This window comes from Pezoporus wallicus, unplaced genomic scaffold, assembly GCF_028554395.1.
Source record: "Pezoporus wallicus isolate ANWC-B61680 ecotype Strahan unplaced genomic scaffold, APGP_CSIRO_Pwel_v1 contig_4684, whole genome shotgun sequence".
Taxonomy (NCBI): Eukaryota; Metazoa; Chordata; class Aves; order Psittaciformes; family Psittacidae; genus Pezoporus; species Pezoporus wallicus.
Window position 1 is genome coordinate 2494781 of NW_026637499.1, and position 16953 is coordinate 2511733.

Genomic DNA, 16953 nt, shown 5'->3' on the forward strand with positions numbered 1-16953 from the left:
TAGGATATCGAATGAATATTTTGGGGTGTAGGAAACCCTTTCCTATGTACAGGAGAGATTCCTGGGGCAGACATGGAGTGCTTCTAGAAAATCAAGCTGTGGAAACAATGGGGTTTGTTCTGGAGTTACAAAAGCGGAAGCGCCTTGAACCAGTCGTTTTCACAATCCTTAGCATTAGTGTATTAGCCTCCATCTGTGTTTACAACCTGAGATTAAGAGCTTTATTTCCATTATATTAATGAAAGCTGGCTTTAGAAAGCCTTACCAATAATAGAAGACCCAAAAGCCCTTTGTCACACGCAGCTCTGTGCCCAACTTGAGAGCGGGCTGTTGCTCCCCTTTCCCCTCCTGGATTTCATCCCAAGGTAAAAAGGTGGTCTGGTTATCCAATGCCCTCAACGCAAGTTCTCTATTTTGCACCAGCAAGGCTGTGGGTCTGTACAAGCAAGAAGTCCCAGTGAAGTCAGAGCATGCTCTGGAGGCCTGAGAAGTCAATACGAGTCTTTCCATTGGCCCCGACAGGGTTTAGACTGCATCCCCATGCTGGGAGAGCTGGAACAATGCTGATTAAATTGTTTATGCTGTATCTAACTTGCTGGAACATCACTGCTTCTCATTCTGCATGTTTGGCCCCATCAAAGGGTGTTTAGTGGGAACGGAGCTGGTCCAGCCCCCATCATACCTGTGCTTTTGTGTCCCCCACATCGGTGATGAGTTTAGCAGCAGACAAGGGCTCCTAAGCTTTTGGTCCTGAAGGAAAGGTCCCACAGTGAAGCTGCTTGGATGCACTCTGTACAGTACAACTGCATTTAAATTACAATAACATAAGGTATCACTTCCCAAACTCTGAATAAGCCAAGCCCCCTTCCATGAAATCCCATTTCAATCAGTTCATTTTATTTCCTTCTGCTTTGGGGAGGAGGGGATTTATTTCACCAGTGGATGTATAAATATTGACTTGATTTAACTGGAGGAGCAGAGACACAACCAGGTCTCTTATTAGTTCTTACCCAAACATCAGTAAATACAGTCTTTCTGCAGTGGCTCCACCTCTGAGAGCTTTACCAAATACCGTTGCTCTTGAAGTGGAAAGAGAGTGAGAGCGCGTAGATATGAAGTGTACTTGCTGGAAGAAAAGAGAAGCCTATTAGCTTTGAAGCAGGTTTGTATACTCTCAGTTAACAGACTGAGTGTGTCAGAAGAGAACTTCGCTGTGAAAATGGGCTGTGTTTCTGCTTTATGTGTTAACGATTCAAGTGAAGTATGAAGAAATCGAGCATTGTTCTGCCCTAAGTGGCACAGATTGCGTTTCAGTCAGCGCAGATAAAGCGCTAGGGATTGTCTACTGTACTCCAGAAGATGTATTTGAATTGCATGTCTAATCAGCAGGGCTTTTTCACATGGGACTTTACAGCCAGATAAAACCATGCACAGTCTCTAATGAACTGTGCATCTGGATGATGGCAGGTTGGAGTGAATATAAAAGCTGGTTGGGAAATAGATTTACACTTTCTCCTGCAGAAGAGGATGCTGCCAACTGCATAGTAAAGTAATAGTTCACTGGCAGTGCTTTATGTCTGAAGGTCTTAAACCTCTTTACACATAAGATGATCTATATCACAAGCTTTCTCTAGAGACAAGAAAATACTGGCACAAAAGCAATGGTTTAAGTTGCTTCAGGTTGCTCTGCAGGTCAGTGGAATAGTGAAAACCAAACCCGAGCTGTGCTGAGATCTTAGCGTGTGATCCGTTGGGCACCACCGCCTCCAGGCAGAGGAGAGATGACTGGTTCAGTGTGAGACATCAGGGACCAAACAGCTGGTTGGAAATGAGGTGACAGGGTGGCACCTCCTTCCAGCTACATCACAACAGTGATGAGCAGCCCATTGCAGAAACAAGCTGAACACAGTTACTAAAGGAAGTGGTGCGCAGTAGTACAATATACCTCAGATTAAACAATTCCCTGCTATTGGTTTGTATCTTGAAGTTACTCTCACACCAATCAAATTGCAGTCATTTTGGTGTTGATACCTCAACTTAGCAGAGTATAAGCTTTTGCTTAAGTATAAATGTATGTATATGCAAGGGGTGTCTCATCCTTGCCACTGCTCAAAAAAGCATCTTTTAGTGTCACTAGTGAGCCCAGTGCAGGATGACCAGCCCTCAACTCTGCCTAATGTCACCCTTCCTTCGTTTTGCCCTGGATTTACCATTTCCACCTCGTTTTCTTCCTGCCACAAGGCAGGTATGATTTCCCTTTGGCCAATAAACTGCTCCCACAGGCTTGACCAGCACCAGGGCACAGGGTTATGCTTCCTACAGCTGTAGGAAAGTATCCTTCCTCCAGCAAAACAAATAAATCTTGTTTTACTTGTACAAACAAATAGCTTTTTGTTCGCTTTAAATAGCATTACCTTCAATGTTGGGCAACAAAGAGTTGTTTTGATACTTTCTAAGCTCTTCTTCCCTTCCCCTCCCTACTGAGGCTAACCCGGGCTTACTTTGCCTTGCACTAAATCTTTGTAGCAGGCATTTGCATTGTAACACGCTGTCTCCTGAAGGCCACGGTCTTGCACTGATTTCTATCTCCCTTTTGACCTCAGCCTTGAGGTTTGCTGGGTGTACAGATGAGCTCCAGCAGCTGCAAACACCATGTCCTTGTGTTCAGCATATGCAGCCGCAGAGCAAACAGCATCCCTTCTCTGAAAGGACTTGGTGTGACTTCCTAGTTGGTACCTTCCAGTGTTTGTTGCCTGCAGCTCCCCAGTGTTATCCCATGTGCTCAGAACAGGTCAGGCTCACCGTGTGGCTCTGTTTCATGGAGGAAGATGTGCTCTTTCTTTAGAGAAACATCACCTAACCTGCACTCACTAGGGTAGCACGCATCCATCTCCACCAGCCAGGCTTGGTCCTTGGGAAAAGCACTTGTGCTTGCTGATGTATTTAAGTAGCAAAGCTCCAGACTGGAAGCATTACTTCCACTTGTGCAGCAGCTCAGTGGGGATTTTGGTCATAGAATCATGGAATGGTTTGGGTTGGAAGGGACCTTAAAACTCATCCAGCTCCAACCCCTGCCATGGGCAGGGACACGTTCCACTAGAGCAGCTTGCTCCAAGCCCCTCTGTCCAACCTGGCCTTGAACACTGCCAGGGATGGGGCAGCCACAGCTTCTCTGGGCACCCTGTGCCAGCGCCTCAGCACCCTCACAGGGAAGAGCTTCTGCCTAAGAGCTCATCTCAGTCTCCCCTCTGGCAGGTTAAAGCCATTCCCCTTGGCCTGTCCCTACATCCCTTGTCCCAAGCCCCTCTCCAAGGTTTCCTGTCTATATGTTGACTCCTGTATTTTCCAGTAGCACCAGTGATTGAATAGGTCCTGAACCAGCGATAGATTGAATACAGCTTAGGAACACATGGAGAAACGGGGACAACAAATGGATGTTAGCAAAACCAGGCAGCCTTTGCTTGATATCCTAAATAGTCAGGATTTAGGAGCTGTACGATCCTCCTGTCAAAGCATTCCAATGCATTACTCTGTCATAGCTTACCTGCCAGTTCAACCTGCTTGCTTATAACACCTGAATTATCTGCTTTCCAGCTACCCTGTAAAGCTGTACTTCTCGAAATACCTGAATAGAAACATATGGCAGAGTTATAATCAGCAGGCAGCATTTCCTTGGGAAGGGTGGGCTTGCACTTGTGTCGCTGCATTTTGTTTCCTCTCGTTCCAATGGAGAAAGGCTGTGTTTAATGATTAACAGCCATTCCTACCTCTCTGCTGGCCAGGCAGCCCGATGTGATAGGGTATAGCTGGAAAAGCACCAGATCAGTCTTTGCCAGACGTGGCATCCCCAGAGCACTGGTCAAGAGACAAAAGCCTTTAGTGTTCCTGAAAAGAATGTAAAGCATTTAACATCAAACGGCTGCAAAGTTCAGACATGTCCCTGCTAGCCCCTGTGGCACAGGCTGGGATGGGCTGCGTCAGGCCGTGGGGAGGGGGAAACAGCACTGGGCTTGGTTACGTGGGTTTGAGCTTTCTGAACATCTCTTGTATAATTACTCCCTACAGCGCACTGGGAGCAAGAGATGTAACCACAGCAGCTTTAGCATCATGAAACGGCTGTCAGACAGCGGTCCCTGAAGTCAGAAGTGCTGCATGTTCTGCTCCTCAGCTGAAATAGCCTTGTCTTGGAGTGGTGGCCTAAGCCAGAGAGAGAAAAGGAATAGGAGCACCGGTGATCTGGACCCCAACCCGGCCAGCTCTGCCGTCAGGGAGATCCTGACTGTGCCATGGGTGGAGAGCTCTCAGCAACCCAATGGAGCTCATCAGCAGGTTTCTGCTCATGACCCTCATATCCCTACAGGATAAAGCAGACCTTAGTCCAGGGTGTGAAGTAGTGGCAGTCATTCAAATAGAGCTCATGAGTGTAAGAAATGCCAGCTTGGTGATGTTAAGTACAGAAAGAGTTGTGTAGAGATAAGGGAATCCTGTGCGGGGCATTGCACACCTGGGAGAGCATTACAGCAAAGCGTGGTGCACACAAGGGCAGAGGGCTCGGGCTGCTCTCAAAGGGAGCAAGAAGGGATAGAAATGATTGCTTTGGTATTCAGGTTTGTGCCAGGGACCAGCACCAGGCCCCCTGCCTACAGCTTTCCAGGGGCTTCTTGCTGCCAAGGTACCAGGTCAGCCTGCAACAAGACATCCCCAGGAGCTGGAGATCCAGGATGGCTGATGGGTTATAGTGACTACATGGGGATGAGCCCCATTCCTGTGCGTGGTTCATCCTCTGTTCCTACTGAGGTCACGGATGTGGATCCAGCCCTCCCCAGCAGCCCTGTTCCATGTGATCCTGGGCCACACTGCGCAGCCACATAACTGTGTCCTCCCATGACCACTGGGACCATCACCCTCCATGGCAATGTCCCTTCCACAGGGTGGGCTTCCTTTCCCTTGTGCTCCAGCAGCTCTCAGCCAGGCACCAAGTTTAGATGTTCCCAGTCTGGGCTGGGTGCAGATCCTTGGCCCAGAGGGCAGTGAAAGGCTCTTTATCCCCCCTTATTCACATGTTTGTTTGATCCCTCCCACAGGATTTTTCCAGTGCCTTGGGTTTCCTGCTGCCCCTGCCTTCTGCCTGCCATGCCATGGGTTTCAACCTGAATAAGGTATTTATCCAAATATAACCCTATAATTCCTTATTCTGGGGGCAGTGGGTGATGTGGGATGCTCTGACTTGAGCAAAAGGAAAGATGATTGAACAGCGTTGTTCTTCAGGCCAAACCAAACCGGGAGGGCAAACCCATGTTAGTGCCTGGGGTTCCTCTGGTCCTTCAAGCTGGGCACCGAGTGATGCAGCACAGCTGTAATGCATGCTCACCATGGCTCCCAGATGCCTTCACGCTTGGCTTTCCAAAAGGAGCAGAGAGGCAAAATCACATTAATAAATAGCCTTGATGCTTAACTGAGCTACGAATCCTTGGAGAGGTGGGAACTGATCCTTCTGGAACGCGGCTAAATAGGGCTGGGTGTTTTAAACACTGTGTTTATCCAGGCAGTAATGACAGGCTGCGTTTTGGAGAGGTGTGTTTTGTCAAAAGCAAGTGTTCTGTTCCCTGCTCCCCACGTTGGGTGGTGCGTGGCAGCATTGCCTCCTCCCCTTCCCTTAGTTTGGCTAATTAAACTGGAACAGTCAATTCCAAGTCTCTTTTCCCCCCTCCCTGTTTCATATTTCACCGCTGCGCTGATTTCCTTCAGTTTGTTCAGTGTTTTAAAATGGCTTCTATTTAAATTTGGAAGGGAAGACAAATAAATCTGCTACATCTATTTCTAGTCACATCATACGTTGTGGCTTTTCTCTTCGTGAAGAATGAGGTCTCATTTCTGAACCTGCATTCACTTGGCACAAGCCTTGGCTTCAGCAACGTTGGGTTTCCTTTTGTTTTAAGCTAATTCCCTTTTTCCCTACCACTGGGCTACATTTATGTCTGTTAGCAAAGCTTTTGTGCATGTGTTTAGTCTGAAAGTGTTCATGTAAGTATGTGAAAGGTATCGAGGAAGTGTGTTTTATGGTGGTCCTTGGACCTGTAGTCCTTACCCAATAGGCATCCGTTTCCATACATCCCTGCACAAAGATGGAGCACATCTGCTCTGGTTCTCACTTTGGGAAGCCAGGGCCTTGTTCTTGTCTTCGTAGAGGAGGGTTTTGTGAGGGGAAGGAAGGGTATCAAATACTTCCCCGGTTTGGAGGAGAGGAAAGAAAAAGCAGGAGGATACAAGGTGTATTCAACAGCACAGGAATTTCCACACGTTTCTTTGCAAAGTCCTTTTTAATAGATGAAAGCTTTATCTGAAACACTTCGGCTTGGCTGGAATATGAGGAATGCGTGACTGGGAAACATGGAAAAAGCAGCTGGGAAACAAAATAGCAAAGAAATCAAGATTTTATGTGATTTGTGACAAGCTTTTGTCCCTCAAGTGCTAATCCTCAAAGCTGCCCTGGATGGGTGGTCTGGGCTCCTGGCCCTTCCGAGGGTCCAGAGGTAGGTTTGTTTGGACATAGGAGTTTCTTACAAGTACCTGGATGTGCACTCATTGAGGTTGCATTGAGGACAGTGGATCCTGAGGCTGTTCGTTACCTACCCCAGTCATAAAACTGCTTGTTGCAAAGTTTGTTGTTGCCATTACTCACTTCATCTGTTATAGCAAGGAAGCAAAATGCAGATGCTTCAGAGCGAAGGTATGAGTAAAGCCTTATGCTCATAGGAACTGGGAGATGCAAAACCACAACTGAGTTGAATTGTATGTATTTAAGGAGAGAAGCCCTTAGCATGGTAAGAGAAGGGGTTACGAGATCTGATTTATGGTGGAAACCTCAACTTCTGGCCACATTCTGAGGCCAGTTTTTTAAGTGAAACCTGCATTTCTGAGTCAGGCCAGTCCTACACCAACATCACCCCCCTTTTGCTTCAGGTTCAGGTGCTTGGTGGGTCAGTGTTGATCCTACCTGTGGCTGTATTTGTCTAAGTTTAGAGCCCTTACCCGGGTCCAAGATGCCTTAGTTCTGCCTGGTCCTGCCCCAGGTACTTGGGGGAATAATGTGGCAAGGTAGAAAATACCTTCGTGCAGCTTTGATGCTCAGCACCCCGCAGGACCTGTCCTTGCCGCAGCCGTGACCCGCAGCCTTCCATTCCCTCCTCCAGCATCACCCCGGCCCCATCCCCTCCCGATGCGGTACCCGGGGGTGCCCCTGCCCCGCAGAGCCGCTGAACCTGCCCCTCGGAGGCTGGATCTCTGCTCATTAGCTGCTGTTTGCTGAAACCGGATACCTGGGGCACCCCCGCCAGCGAGCCGGGTCCCTGCCTGCAGCTATTTAAAAGGACAAGGGCAGCCTTAGAATTCCCACCTCTTTCACATCCATGTCCCTCCCAGCGCCCGGCCGCAGCCTCTCTTCACTCCTGGATCCCTGCGGAATCCATGACCCACGAGAGGAGCGACGGCCTGAGGGGGACCTGCCCGAGCCAGCCCTGGGGAAGGATTATCTGTTGAATTTGGGGGGACCTCAGCCTTGCCAGAAAGCAGGGGGGCCGTGAACCCCCAGCCCAGGAGACACCGTAGGGCAGGAGGGAGGAAGGGGTTTGAGAGGCCCTTTGGGCTTTTTTTTTTCCCCTCCTTTTTATTTCCTTTTTAATTATTATTCTTTCAAGAACTAGAAATTGGTGTAAGCTGCTGGGACAAATGAATGCCAATGAACATGGGGCTGCGAGGAGATGCTGCCCAGCCTCTCGCCTCGCTGCAAAGTAAGTGCCCAAGGCAGGGATGCTGTGCAAGGGGAAGAGAGCAGGGCTGTGGGAGCACCCAAGGGTGCAAGGAGGAGGTGGGGGGCTCTGTGTGATGGGTTGCCCTGAGGGTACCCCATGGAACTGAGGGGTTTGCTGTGTCCTGGTGTGGATAAAAGGGACCTGTTGGTCACCCCAGGGTGTGCGCAGTGGCTGGGGCCGTGCTCTGTGGGAAGAGGAGGGAGCACAGGGATGAAGGTTTAATCCACGTGCAAAAGTCCCCTCTGCTGGCAGAGCTGGCTAAAGCGGACCTGGGAGCTGATTTACCCTGATGAAATTTGTATAAGAGAACTCATTCCCCACTCCCTGCCCTCCTGGCTGCAGTTTCCATCATTTGGTGATGGGAGAAGAGGGGCGATGCCACCATTTAATCCCCTTCCCTGTGGGACCAGGGTGAGGATGCGGGCAGGGCCAAGGGGGGAGATTTTCTCCTTCAAACCCCTCTCCGTAGGCTCCCAACCAACCCAAGGTAGAAGCCAAGGCAGGTACCTGGTACTGAGGTCCATGGTGGGGTAGGTGGAAGGCTGCAGGTTTACGGCCCCCAGGCAGTGAGAGCAGAGGAGCAACCACCTCCATCAGCATCCTCCCCAGAGCGGGGTCCTGCACCTTCCTCCATGGGGCCTGGCAGAGTCTTCATCCCTTCAATGGCCCTAAAAGAGTTTCTTCTTCGTTAATTATTTATTTGCCCTGTATTACTCTTCTCTCTGTAAGTGCTTCACTGCTACAGAGGAGGGCAGCAGAGAGAGGCCGCGGAGCCATCCTTAAATCATTTTCATTTCTCCAAATCTGCCTTTTCCTCCTCTCTCTTAAGCCCAGAGGAGAGATCCTTGGGGGGGGGGGGGGGGGGGGGGGGCTGGTGGTGGGAGGCACATCTGCACTGCAAAATAAACAATAATTACAACCACCAACCAAACAACAAAGTAACAGCTAAGGGGGGGGGAACCCCAACCAAACACTTTAAATCAAGGACTTTTGGAAATCAGAGCTCCCAGAAATTGTACCAGTAATAAGGAGGGGAAAGAAAAGAGGCGAGAAATCCAGCGACCATGGGCCAGCCCGGCTTCCTAGCGTGTACTTTCTGTTCTCTCTCCTTCTTCCCAAGGTAATTGCAGTCTGCCGAGAGGGAGTTAAATGGGATTAAAAGATCTGTGTAAGCAAAAGGACCCAGAAGAGAAGGAGGAAGGAGTGAGCCGTCCGGGCCAGGGGGTGTCTTTGACACAGCTGAGCCCCTTAGAGAGGCAGAGAGCTGAGCTCCTGGGAAGGATGTACCCACAAACCGGCCTGACCCCCTTTTTCTGATGGATTGCTGCAAAACTTGCCCGAAAGAGACAATGCACTAAACGTGATGGAGCCGGAATCAGAGCCGGTCTCCAGACTCAGAGCTACAGCAGCAGGCAGGGGGTGAGTACAAAGTCCGGCTTCTCCCGGCGCTTGGGGAAAGGGAATCCCGGGCGGGACGGGGGTGCGGGGGAGCCGGGAAGGGAGCTCGGCTCCCGGGAATGGGCTGGGGGGAAGACATTCCTCTGCCAGGGGATGATGTGAAAACTCCTGGGCTGGAGAGGAGAATGAGCTGGGAGAAGGGAGGCCACGCTGCTGGAGCAGGGGAAGGGGGGGAGCGGGGCTGCGGTGTGCGGAAGGGGGTGAGAGCGGGGAGCTTGGAGCCGGGAAGGGCAGGAGAACCCCCGAACACCCCTCAATCCCCATCCCCATGCACCCGGGATAGGAGCCCCCAGCCCGGCAGCAGCACCGGGGGGATGTCCTCCCCATGCGGGATGCAGGAAGGGGCGATTCCAGCTCCCCGCTTCCCCTCGCACACCTCCACCGGGCACCCGGGGGGGGGGGGGGGGGGGGGGGCCCTACAGCCCTTCCTGGGATGCTGCTCCTCAGCCTCGCTCTCCCTCGGGATATGGGTTCAGGAATACCTGGGCTCGTCCTCCGGGAAGCGGGAGAACCGCGGGTGAGGCGGAGGGTGCTGGTAGCGCGTTCCCCGCGTGTCCGCTGCACCCACGGGCGCACGATTGCTTCTTCGCATCCATGTGTACGCGTGTATGCATAAACCCACTGCTCGCACACCCCCGTTCTCGCACAGCCGGGACCCGCTTTTACTCTCCCCATTGTTAAATCTGCTGCTGTTGTTGTTTTTCCTGCCGGCGAGCAGCAAAGGGTTAAGCGCTGCTGGTTGCGTTGTCGGATGTAATGATGATTTACCGACACTCCCTTGGAAAAGGCTGGGATTCTTCTGCCTGGCAGTTGGGGAAAGTTGTGAGCAGGATCCCTCTGCTCCTGCCAGGCGGGGCTGGGAGATGGGATGAAAGGAGGGGGGAAAGGGGTGATGGGATTTGGGAATATATCCCCCCCCCCCAACACCTCTTTGCACCCCGGGGTCACCCCGCTGCCGGCAGCCGCAGCTTGGATGTGGATGAATGTGCAGTTTCCTTTGTAGGCTGGGGCAGGCTCTCCCTGCCTGTGTCTGTGAGCGTGGAGTTATGTGGAGAGAAGCAGAACTGCTCCCAGGGGCTGCAAACAGCTCTCCTCGAGGTTTTGTGGGGGTTTATGTTCACAAGGACCGGATTTCAGTGCTTTAGGGTGGGTTTTTGTGCAGACGTGGCTACGGCATGCTTAGGGATGCTGGTAACTGCATCTCCCAGTTGCACCTTTTTGATGCTGGGCATGGTGCGGAGGGAAGCGCCAGCATGGGTCTGCGTGATGGGATCTGTGTGTCAAAGACAAAGCGGAAAAGGGAACACACAGATAAAAGACTGCTTTGAAAGACCAAGAGCAGCTTCACAGTGAAGGGCACAGACACCGCACAGGGCTTCAAGTTGTGAGCAGGATGGAGGTGACCGCAGTCATGGTACATACAGATAAGGATGGGGATGTCCTGCTTGAGCCCCAGGAGAATCAGATCCTGATGAGGATGGGTTTAGGAAATGATGGGCTCTGCTGCTTGCTCGCTGCAGGTCTGCATCTGGTTTTGCATCTGTGTCCCAGGCCAGCTCTGTGCACGGGGTTTGTGCTGCAGTGCCATGGGGAATGTGCGCTTTGGTCTCTTCTGGTGACTCCGAGTGCGTGTGCCTTTTGTTCCCGGGATCTCCTCTGGCTCCAATACCTCACCGGCGTGCTGCTGCTCCGTTCCCTCCTCAGCAGAGGTCGCTTGCTACCCTTCACATTATCTCCCGATGGGCTTTTTGGTGCTGGGCTTTAATTTGCTTGGCGAAGTGCTGTGCATCCTATCCTGGATGTTCCTGTTGAAGCTGTCAGTCTTGGAGAGGGTCCTCTGAGCCCAGAGCTGGCTTGTGCCTGGGCTCACCAGGCCATCCTTGTGCCATCGAGTCATCCTCAGGGAGGGTTGTGCTGCCTGAGGGCAGCTTGTAATGGGAATGTTCTGGTGCATTCCCGCATGGCACTGGGGGTCCTGCTTATCCCAGTGCTCCTGCAGCATCCTCTGGAGCTGGGCTGGATGCTGAGGGAGAGCCATGGATGGGAGTGGGAAGGAGGAGCAGTTGCAGCGTGTGCTGAAGCTTTGTCCTGGCTCAAGCATCCAGAGCTTGTAAAACCAGAAGAACACAAAGTTTTTACAGGCTCCATGAGCTCCAAGTGCCCTGTTGATGCATTTTGGGAGTGCACAGGCTCATTGAACCACAGAAGGTTTTGCATTCACCCATGCACTGAGCACATCCCCAGGCAGCAGCACTCGGCTGTGGTTGTGCCACCTTGGCCCCTTCCAGCCCTGCCGCTCTGTGCTGGCCATGGAGAAGGTCTGTGGATGCTCTTGGGTGCCTGCTTGCTGTCACTGGGCTGCTGGTGTGATGCTGCTCTGGGCCGCCTGGTCCACATGCTGGGTGGGGAAGCTGTACACATAGTGGTACAGCATCCGGATGGACCAGCCCCTGGATCAGTGTCCAGGTCTCCCTCCTGCTGCATCAGTGTGCATCTCTGAGCAGGTCCCTTCAAAGCTCCAGCTTCATCCCATTTCTGCAATGGGTCAGGGGGATAAAATCTGCCCTGTTTGAAGCAGTGTTTATGGAGGCTTCATCAGTGACCGAGGGTTGCCCAGGTCTGGTGCTGAGGGGCTTGTAGGAAGTCTATGACCAGAGACAGACACTGAGCATGTGGGTCCTTTCCCCGCCCTCTTTCTTTGCCAATTTGTTGGGGGCATAAGTAGAAATGATGGACACTGAGTGAAGTGCAAATGGAAACAATGGGGAATTCTATAGGGCTCTGCCAAACCTCATTCACAAAATGAAGGAATGCAAAGGCGCTTGTTGGCAGGACAAAAAGAGGAGTTAGATGACAGATCACGCTTAGCACTGCTGTTTGTCGAGGGCTCCAGTTACTAACCGAGAGCACAAAGGCAAGGGCCGGTAGTGAGTGTTGTCACTTCACAGAGCAGCAAAGTCAATCACACAGGCAGAGAGGGGTGGGCAGCATAGAGGGGACCGAGTAATGGGTTGTCAGGGAAGATCCCCTATTGGGAAGCTGCTGAGAGGTGTATGAAGGGTGTTTGGGTCATCACAGCCGTGTCAGTCCTGCATCTAGGAGGTGAGGAGCTGGGTAGTTCTGGGCCAGCTTTGTGCAATGACTACCTAAGCTCTGGTTCCCAGTTAGGAGAAGTACCAGTGGTTTGAAACCCATCATCCTTCTGCCTGCAGATATCGGGTATAAACCCATCGAAAGAACAAGGTGTCTGTGGGATGGAGGCTTGGTCACACTGATGTCTCCCCATTCTGCATATGCAGATCAGCATCTCCCTCCTGAAGAAGGGAAAAAGAAGAGGAGGTGTATGTATATATGGGGGAGGAAACACCAGGTCTTCATGCATCCAGGCCCTCCTGTGCCTGACTGATGTGCAGGCTTTAGGAGAGCAAAGCTGCTTTGCAGTAGTTGAGACCCATTGCTGTACCATTGCCAGGAGCAATTTCCCTCCCCTTGGAGAATGATGGCTCCCTTTTGTCAGCCCCTCATGGGTCCCTCCTTCGCTACCGGGGGCCTCCAAAGGAAGCAGCAGCTTTTTCTGGGCTGCATTTGCAGATAGATCTCTACAGGCACAGAGCACTGAGGGCATTTCCATCCGGAATTAAGGTTAGATTGGGCAGAAACGATGCCAGAGAAACCCCAGGGATTCCTGGGTTTGCACACACGCTCCAAGCACTGCGACGGGGTGGAGGAGTTGAGACGTTTCCATCCAGGATCACCCCAAGGATGGGTTGGAGCCTGGCCTGGGGAGTTTTCCATCCTAGTGAGTGTCCCTGTTTGGGCTGCTGGAGTGTCTAGTAATAATGGTGTGGCAATCTTCATAACCCTCTGCTCAGAACACTGTTAAAGCACCAATGTCCCACTTCATCTTCCTCTTATGGCTTCACATGCAATGAATTTCTAGTGACATCTATAAATCAGGTTTGATAAACCTGTGCCTAGGAGGAGCAGGATGGATTCTGGATGTTTTATGTGCTTGATGCTGGATGGTATTGAATTTCATTCTTCCCCACGTGATATTGACAGTTTCTCCACCACCCTTAGGTATCTCAGTGTATTCTGAATGACCATGGAAATGTAGGTCTCTGGGCACGTTTGCTTGTGTGCTTTCTTCTGTGCCTTAAAAACAGAGATGCTGAATGGGGGTTAAAAATGAACGCCATTGCAGTCATCTCCCTTAGCTTGCTGGGCTTTGCAACAGGGCCTGTGTACACCAGACAAAACTCTTTCACTGGAGGAATAAATCAATAGCTGGTTTATATTGCAGAAAGGGTCAGTGAAGGTTTAAGGGATTGATACAGGGACATCTCTATATAATAACTATATATTCCCATTGCTCTCTCCAGAAACGGAGGGTGAGAGGAGAAATAGAGTTTCCAGAAGTCTGCTCTGCAAAGGATGATACTAGCGCAGAGTAAGGCTTCTATCCCAAAAGCTGGCAGTGGAATCGATGCCATGGTGTGGTTTGAAGCCTCAGTATGTAGGTTGTGATTTTTGTTTCTCATTGACTCGTCAAAACCGCTTGGGGGTCTTGTATCACCTCCAGTCTTGTGCAAAGGATCTTAACCAGCAGAGACGTTTTCTCTTATAAGATGGTCTGTCTGATCTACAGCTAGAAATGTAGATTTGCTATTCTTGAAAACCCATTTTCAGCATCCAGCTGGCTTTCTGGTCTTTTGGATAGAAAAGAATGCACCTGAGTGGAGGGGAATGGGGGGAGAATTGTTTTTCCACCCTGCAAGAATGCAATTTCAAAGGCATTTCATCGCTATGAATGAGGGAGAAAACCAAATAAAGCCCATGTAGCATTTTCCTCAGCTTCAACCCGTCACCTAAGCAAAAAAGATGTCAAAATCATTTGGACTTCTTTTTTAAGACAGGGACAAGTCTTTTCATTTAAAAAAGCTGAAGTTGTTCCAACCAATTCCAGAAATGTGGAGTATTGGCTGATCACAGCTATTTTACAGATTGCTTCAGCTTTGTCGAAGTTGCACTTTTTTGGAGGATAATTCCTGACCAAGTCTTCCCTAGAGACTATCGTTTTACTACTGACCTTAGTTCAGCGCAGTGCTTTGTTCCTGTGGTTGTCAGCTAAGAACCAGTATGTCCGACAGGATTTTTCCTTTACTGTAGCTCTTGGGGCTGCCACCTTGACTTTACTGGGGCTGCAGCAGCAAGACATGCTGTGCACAAGCCAACTGAAGAGGTGATAACTCTCCTTTAGCCTCCAGGTCACCATTTGCTGCCCTCAGAAATCTGTGTGCAGTGAGAAAGTGGCAAGTGAGCCTGGAAGCTGAAAACCCAGGGCATGGTTTTGCTGTTCATACACTCATAATTAGGGTTGGAAAAGACCTTAGTATCATCTAGTCCCAACTGCACACTAGACCGTGTCACCCAAGACTCCATCCAACCTGGCCTCAACGCTGCCATGGATGGAACACACATGGATGTGTGCTAATGAGCAGCTGTGATTTCATCAGGTCTCTGTATTGGTGCAGACCACCATGTAGAGAGACCTCCTGCCCTGAGGCCCTGCCAAAAGTGATGCCTCAACCTTCTGGTTTCTTTAACGGGAGCTCCTCAGGATACTTACTCTTGGCTGCTACCTCCTCACTTGGAAGATGCTAAAATCGCCACTAAGGTTGAGAAGTGTTATTGCCAGTCTTTGCGCTTCTCTATTCCTCTCTGTTGTCTTTTGCCATGTACTTTTGGCACTGTTTAGTTCCCATGGACTGATCACAGAACTTAACAAAGAGAAGTGAAGCAAATTCAAGCTGCATTCAGTAGCTTCAGTTCGCTATAAAGGGAGTTTGCACTGGGAAAATTTTAGGGCTCACATGAGCTCGCATAATATGTATTTAGGGGCACTTCTTCACCTAGGGACTAGCAATGGGATCCTCATTCTGGTATTCATAGGCTTTGTGCAATAAAAGAAATGCCTTTAGTGGGTACCTCTTGACAGAGTCTCTGTGGAAATCGCTGCTTGTGGGAAGATGCTGAGATAAAGGCAAGGTGAGTTCGATTGCTCTATATAAGGTGAAGAATCTTCCTTTATTATTGCTCCTCGAGCTGCTTATGCAATCCTGTCACTGCAGAGTTGTAACTGCAAAAGAGCCTGCATTATAGAGCCCTGCCATAATTACCAGCCCCATCAGTCACAGCTCTGCCATTTGGAACCTGCTTTTGCTTTTTCCATTAAGTTGGTAAACTTTGCCAAAGTGTTTTTCTTCAGCATTCTGGCACCCGGCCCCGCTCTCTGCTCTTACAGTATTGGCTGTGTTGAGGGGTCCAGGAGCGGGGCTGAGGCCAGCTGGATCCCACGCTGAGCATTCGTCTCCTTTATAGCCCCGTCAGTGTCACTGGAATGAAATTACGTGCTGGATTTTCCTCTAAGGCTTGTTCCCTTCACTGTTGTTGGTCAAGGAGGGCTTTGGAAGCCAATTGGGGTTGTGAAGGTATCCTTCTAAGAAAGATCTGGGCTTCGTTAGGTGTTATTAATGCTTCTGAGGCTCCTGCTGCCCTTGGTGCTCATGTCATGTTGGTCACCCCCTTCCCCTCGTTTCCCCATGCCCTCTTTGGGCAGTCAAACCCCGCTGATGACACCCAGCAAGGATCTTTGCTCAATGCACACATAGAATTGCATCCACAACTTAAAACTCCATTGTTCTTTGGAGGTGAGCATAGAAATGCAGGTTTTCCCATACAGTGGGTTTTAGCCTCTTGTAAGTCATACAAGGGCTGCTAAAGGCAGCCATGAAGACTCATCCTGTTCTACTTCCCCTCCTACATCCCTGGAATGAACTGGAACAACAGCTCTCTGTGGACCCAGCAGCGTCTTCAGTCTGACAGCAGTGTCCCATGGGATGAAGTGGGCATAAAACATCCGGGTCTCTCCTTTTGGAGATCTCTTGAGCACAGTGAGGGTTTCCTGGTTAGCATATGGCTGGCTATGGATTACCATGATTTGGCTGTTCCAAGCTGGTTTTCCTTCATGCATAAACTAAAAGCAGCCCCAGAGCTCCTGAAATGAGCAGCCCAGTGTTAGGGTAATGGAAAAGAGCAAAGAACGATGTGGTTCATCTCATTAGTTTCCCAGCCCATGCAGGGCTGCTCCAGTGTTTTGTCCCTTCAAGCCTTAAAATATGAGTTAGTGGCTGGATTCCTGCATGGATTTTTAAACTCAAGGCCAGGTTTCCCCACTGACATGGAAATCACCGTGGCTTCATTTTAGCTGTGGGAAAAGGGTCTCCTGCACCGAGGGAGGATCTGGTCCAGGGTAATATACTGCCTCAGAGGATGCTTTCTTGTGCTGAAGCTTGGTGGCAGGAGAAGATTGATCTCTAGTCCCATGGGATAAATGATTTCTCTTTGTCTGGTCCAAAGAGAGGAGCAAGCTGCACTTTGGCATTGCTTTGCATATCCCAGTGTTTGTACTGGCTTGGCTGAAATGGAGAGCAACCTGCGAGTGTCCCATGCTGCTTTCTTCTGGCTGAGGGTTTTCTGTAGTTTACATTTTTGTCCCTCCAGCAGCCCTTGCTGATCAAGCTGTTAAATATCATCTCTAGAAGATGAGGGAATTCAATCTTCAAACTTTCCACTGTCAGCTTTAAGTGAGCTGAACCAAGGAGTTTCCTATGTTCGTTATTTG

At 50.3% G+C, this 16953-nt stretch overlaps 1 protein-coding gene across 1 annotated transcript in view; it reads left to right on the forward strand.

Moving 5' to 3' along the window:
- The first annotated feature begins 8702 nt into the window (after positions 1 to 8702).
- Positions 8703 to 16953, forward strand: part of COL27A1 (collagen type XXVII alpha 1 chain) — a 151717-nt gene continuing 143466 nt past the window's right edge. Inside the window, exon 1 of the mRNA XM_057405899.1 lies at positions 8703 to 9230. Coding sequence (XP_057261882.1) covers positions 9175 to 9230 — 56 coding nt within the window. The 5' untranslated portion in view covers positions 8703 to 9174. The remainder of the gene's footprint in view (positions 9231 to 16953) is intronic.